Source organism: Solanum verrucosum, unplaced genomic scaffold, assembly GCF_900185275.1.
Source record: "Solanum verrucosum unplaced genomic scaffold, falcon-dt-bn FXZP01000198.1, whole genome shotgun sequence".
Lineage (NCBI taxonomy): Eukaryota > Viridiplantae > Streptophyta > Magnoliopsida > Solanales > Solanaceae > Solanum > Solanum verrucosum.
In genome coordinates, this window is record NW_026020173.1 from 1882811 (window position 1) to 1888810 (window position 6000).

At 37.5% G+C, this 6000-nt stretch overlaps 1 protein-coding gene across 2 annotated transcripts in view; it reads right to left on the minus strand.

Annotated features, from left to right (window-relative positions):
• The window catches only part of LOC125828809 (probable magnesium transporter NIPA3), a 30483-nt gene extending 24736 nt beyond the window's left edge, over window positions 1-5747 (minus strand). For both annotated transcript variants that reach the window (XM_049508135.1, XM_049508136.1), the window contains exons 1-2: window positions 5329-5747; window positions 3865-3921 (exon numbers count right to left, since the gene is read on the minus strand). In XM_049508135.1, coding sequence (XP_049364092.1) covers window positions 3865-3921; window positions 5329-5485 — 214 coding nt within the window. In that variant the 5' untranslated portion in view covers window positions 5486-5747. The remainder of the gene's footprint in view (window positions 1-3864; window positions 3922-5328) is intronic.
• Between the last annotated feature and the right edge of the window lie 253 nt (window positions 5748-6000).

Genomic DNA, 6000 nt, shown 5'->3' on the forward strand with positions numbered 1-6000 from the left:
GCTCAAATAAAGTCAGTACCTCTTATGGCACGGGGGTCTGGAGAGATATAAGGAAACTGTGGGAAATATTCTTCAGTGATGCCTCACTTATGGTGGGAAATGGGGAACATATTCAGTTTTGGAAAGAGATTTGGCTAGTAGACACTCCTCTAATGAATGTTTTTCCAAGCATTTTCCAGATTGCATCTCATCCAGACTCAACCATCTCGCAGTACAGGGAAGACAATGTGTGGAATCTGATCCTAAGGAGAAATCTTAATGACTGGGAGTTGGAAGAGGTTTTTAGCCTTATGGCCACCATTCAGACTAGTGCAATCAACAGTCAACGCAGGGACAAACTTATCTGGAGACATAGCAGGGATGGATCCTACACAGTTAAAGCATGCTACCTTCAACAAAGCTCCAAGAAGACCGTAATTGATCAATGGCCATGGAAATTAATCTGGAGAACTAAGTTACCACCTAAAGTTATTTGTTTCAGTTGGATTACTCTTAAAGACTCTTGCTTGACTCCGAATAATCTCATGAGGAGGAAATTCCAAATAGTCAACAGATGCTACATGTGCTTGTGCAACTCAGAATTTATTAATCACTTGTTCCTTCATTGCACAGTTGCAACAGGCCTATGGAACATGTTCTTCTCACTTTTTGGACTCACTTGGGTCATGCCAAGATCATTGAGAGAGGCTTTTGTGTGTTGGAGTTCTTGGAAAGTTGGGAAGTCCGTCAAGCAGATCTGGTCTTTGGTTCCAGCCTGTATTTTGTGGTGCTTATGGACGGAGAGGAACAAAAGATGTTTTGATGGCACCCCAACTCCCATCTCTACCTTTAAAGCAAGATGTTTGATTACTCTTTTTGGTTGGGTTAATCTCTCTCCTGTACTTAGTGTCGATTCTTTCCTAGAATTTATCAGCTCCATAGATCTCTGCTGTTAGCTGTTTAGATAGCTTTTTTTGCCTTTTTGGGAGCTGATATTTCTTTCTTTTGTAATCTGTGCATCTGCTTGATGCTTTGTTAATGACATTCTTCTTACTTCATCAGAAAAAGAAAAAAAAAAAAAATATATATATATATATTTTATGTAGTTTCTTAGGAAAATTCAAAAAGGGTAAATTCTTTATGAAAAGAGATGTCGCATCTAAAGACAGTTGTTTTTCCGATCTATATGGTTATCATTTGTTAATGCACTGCATAATGACATATTGGAGAAGAAAGCAAAGATTACTAAATCTCTATATTCTATTTTTATTACTCTTTTTGTTAAAATTTGAATGTGATTTTGATTATCATATATATTAGTTGCAAATGCCAGATGATCATTCATTGACGTCCCAAAGCAGATCACAATACTAAGGTTCAACTCTTCATTTTCGATTCAATTTTTTATGTATTGATTATTTCTCTTCCTACCAATTAATAATGGCTATCCTAATAAAATTTTAAAATTTAAATCTATCCTTTTATATAACTTTCAATATGACAGACCATGATAGATGCATTGAACAAAGTTAATATTTAACTTATCTGGGAAACATTTTAAGTAATATATGATCCTTCGGGGTGGCCCAGTGGTTTGGGCTTGGGACTTCCATGTTGAAGGTCTCAAGTTCGAAACCCCTAGCCAGCGAAAGCAAGGGGTTTGCCTTCTGGGTCGAGCTCGTCGCACCGGGCTTGCCTAGTGCGGGTTACCTCTCCTACATGGTTTGCGAGCTATTGCATAGGTGTGAGGGTTTTACCATATGCGCACCCAAAGAGTAGCAGTTGCGGTTTCCCTTGTCATCAAAAAAACATTTTAATGAATATGTGACTTATAGTTAAAAGGAAAAAGCCTATGATCATGTCAACTGGAGATTCTTGTTAAATACTCTCAGTCAAATGGGCTTTGGTGAGAAATGGTTGAAATGGATTGACTTCTGCATTAAAACTGTCAAGTTCTCTGTTTTGGTGAATAGTGAACCTGTAGGTTTTTTTGGTTCTGAAAGGGGTCTTAGACAAGGTGACCCTCTGTCTCCTTTCCTGTTTATACTAGCAATGGAGGGATTTGATAGCATGATGAGGATAGCATTACAAAATAGATGGATTAAAGGGTTTGAGATAGGAAATAGCAGAGGGGAAATAATGGAGGTATGTCACCTACAGTATGCAGATGACACTGTGATATTTTGTGAGCCAAAGGTTGAACAAATAGGTTACATCAGAATGATTTTGACTATTTTTGAAGCTTCTTCTGGCTTGAAAGTTAACTGGGGAAAAACCAGTTTGTTCCCGATAAAAGAGGTGCCAAATATCCAAGATCTGGCAATCATTTTAGGGTGCAAAGTTGAAAATATGCCAACTACATACCTTGGTATGCCTCTGGGCAGTGAACACAAAGCAGGGGAAATTTGGGATGGAATATTAGAGAAAACTGAAAAAAGATTGGCTAGGTGGAAGGCACAGTACATATCACTAGGTGGGAGGCTCATCCTTATCAACTCTGTTCTTGATGCACTCCCTACGTATGTAATGTCTCTATTTCCCATACCTCCCAAAGTTGTGAAAAAGTTGGACAGACTTAGGAGGGATTTTCTGTGGCATGGCTGTAAAGAGGGCAAAGGATATAAACTAGTCAATTGGCAGACAACAATGCGCAGTAGAGAACAAGGTGGCTTGGGCATCAGAAATCTAAGAGTACAGAACAATAGTTTATTGATGAAATGGCTCTGGAGATACAATAGGGAGGATCATGCATTATGGAGGGAGGTAATTAGACACAAGTTTGGTGAACTCAACCCATGGTGTACCAATGTGAGCACTGATACTTATGGGGTTGGAGTTTGGAAGACCATTAGAGCTCTATGGCCCAAACTGGAAGGGAACTTGCAGAAGAGAGTTGGAGATGGGAAAAGAATAAAGTTTTGGAAGGATGCTTGGAAGGAGCAAAGCCCATTAATGGAGATTTTTCCAGACCTGTTTATTCTAAGCAACAACCCAGATGGCACCATTTATGATATGTGGAGTGCACAGGGATGGAACTTATTCTTCAGGAGATTGCTAAATGACTGGGAGATCGATAGAGTAGCCGATTTGCTAAATAGGATTGATGATTTCAATGGCACTACTGCTGAACCAGATACATTAAGATGGAAACACAACATCGATGGGCAATTCTCTGTTAAAAGGGTTTATAAAATGGAAGAAAGGGTACAGTGTAGAGGGCAACCAAAAATATGGAGAAACTTATGGAATAGTCCAACCCCAACCAAGGTAAAATGCTTTACTTGGCTGGTGGTTAAAAGAGTATGCCTGACACAAGAAGTTTTGAAGAAGAAAGGGGCCATCATAGTTTCCAGGTGCTTCTTATGCAATGAGACAATTGAAACAAACAGTCATCTATTTTTGCACTACACCTTTACAGCACAACTTTGGTCTCTATTTCTCAACATAACAAAGACAAGTTGGACTATGCCGGAGCATACTGCAGATTTGCTTAGTTGCTGGATGAAAAGAGGAGGCAGCAAAAGTCAAAAGAAGTGGTGGAGGATCATCCCACAATGCATCTGGTGGACAGTTTGGAGAGAGAGAAATGGGAGGTGTTATGAAGATAGATCCAATTCCATCCAGAAAGTTAAATGGAATTGTATAATATCTTTCTACTTTTGGTGTAAAGAAGTAGGTTTAGAGGATATAGATCAGTTTGTAGATATATTAAGATCTCTGTAAGTATCTTGTTTTTTAGTTGTTGTTTTTTTTTTATCTAACACTTTTTGATGGTGTCCAGCATGTCCTTAATGCTGAGGAATACACATTTACCAGTTTCAAAAAAAAAAATTATACAGGGGATAAGAAGTGAATCCATTAAATGCATTGGAGTATATAACTCACTTGTTATCATGCCCACCCACCAAAGTGGCTCATTCAGGTATGAGTATCCTCCAACACCTGTAAAAATAAATTATGTCAAGTCACACAAACAATGTATCACCAAATGGTGTTTTGAAAGAAAAGCACTATAAACCATGAGGGGGATTGAAAGGGCACTTGGTAAGTATAAAAGTCCTAAAAAGCTAATGTGAATGTACATGAAAGACCAAATATCACACATTAAATTTTATAAATATAAGTTCCAAGATAAAGCATTAGGCATGCTGCCCTTAAGTGGATGATAGTTGTTAAGTAAAGAACAACCTTCCAAATAAATGTTTTAAGCAATAAACAAAAATTGAAACCGAGCAACTCTAGTACTAAGAAACAACAAATGCAAACAGGGTTAGCAATGATTTATAGATGGACTTATCAATTGACCATTTGAGGCTACATTGCATTCACCAATCTACCAAAGGATACCAATTTCAATCCAAAATACCACTTAAAACAGCAATGATCATTCTAATATTTCATATTCACTGGATTCAACAAAGTCCATATAGCATCGAAAGGACAATAAGATGAGGATCATGGCCAAGTAACAGCAAGAGCAGGGGCAGCTATCTGAAGAGTTAAGCATCATCCCCACATTCCAGTAGGAAAAGGTTAATATTAAGAAAATCCTCAGCACTGTCTGTAATTTAGACCCAACACTAGATTGTCACCGGTGACAAAGATGAGATAGCAGGCTTCTTGTAGACTAAGGGGGAAACTGGGTACTGGACCAATAAATCTAGATAAGAATTCTAGCTGATTTTCAATTCCCATGAGACAAATTCCAGACTAATATACCTGCTTATAAAATCATAAACCACAAGTTATCACCTTCAATTGGTTATATAGCACCTTATTTTTCCTTTACCTGACAACTCTTCCTACTACTTAACTGATACAACAATATTGACTGCTACTATTATGCCACAATCCCATAAGACTTTGAGCACATCTTTATTGTAATTAAAGTTCAGTTTAGAAACTGTATCAAGGAACTGAGCAACATGCAGTCTAGGCCCTTAAGCTGATCGTGTCTAAAGTGGAGTGGTCAAATAACGAAGAAAAAAAACCTTGGTTCACTTTCTAACTTTCAGTCGATAACCATATTGTAAATGAGGCCACTTGTCACATTCAGAACTTCACCAGTTGAACTCGTAACTGATAAAAGCTTATGATCTCTATGCATAGTTCATTTCAAAACTCATCTATGCACCTGTTTAGCCATAAACATTCACAAGCAGCTAGTTTCCACCATAAAAATGAATCTCACCAATAAAGATCATCATAGCCTAAGCAGCAAAAGTCGCAAAGAAATTCACAAAGACACACAAAATAAAATCAAATAAAGCAATACAGTTCAATTGGGTACAAACTTAATGAATATTGTTTATCAATTTCAAGATTTAAAAGGCAGTATAAATGTTGTACCAGCTCTGACACCAGAAGCACCAGCTTTCTTTAACCCCTTTTTCTTAATAATAAAGCTAGCACCAATGAATAAACTCGAGGACAATGCGAGAACCAATCCTTTGATATTGTCAGACGACATGCCCTTGTACACATCTTTCCAGCTTTGCGTATCCATACCATCAACCAACCACAAAAAAAAAATCCAAAACCCTATTCGTCACTCTTTCATATATACACTAGCTTTAACATACACCTGAAAAAAAAATGCTTCGTCGCAAGTAAAAGCTGCTTCTACAGAGATACCGGGGAGCAGAAAATACAAACAGGTAACTGAGAAATTGATACAAGAATTGGGTGGGTTTGGAGATCTGCGGAAGAGGGAAAGGAAGGGAATCGGCAATAGGCGTGAAGGGAGTTTGTTCTCTTTGTGTTGATAGATCGGGGTGTGGTGTGAGAAGAAAGACAGAAAAGTGGGATATGGAAGAAAATGGTTTTACCAGAATTATGACACCTCTATGACTCTCCCATGACTCAGCTTTTTCCTTTTCTTTCCAAACATCTTTTGTTAAACACAAGAAATTTAGTCCACATTTAAGATTACAATAATTTGTTTTTTTATATTTGAAGGTGAATAATTTATTTGTTTTTAAACATAATAAATATACAATTCAAAAAGAGTACTTAAAATTT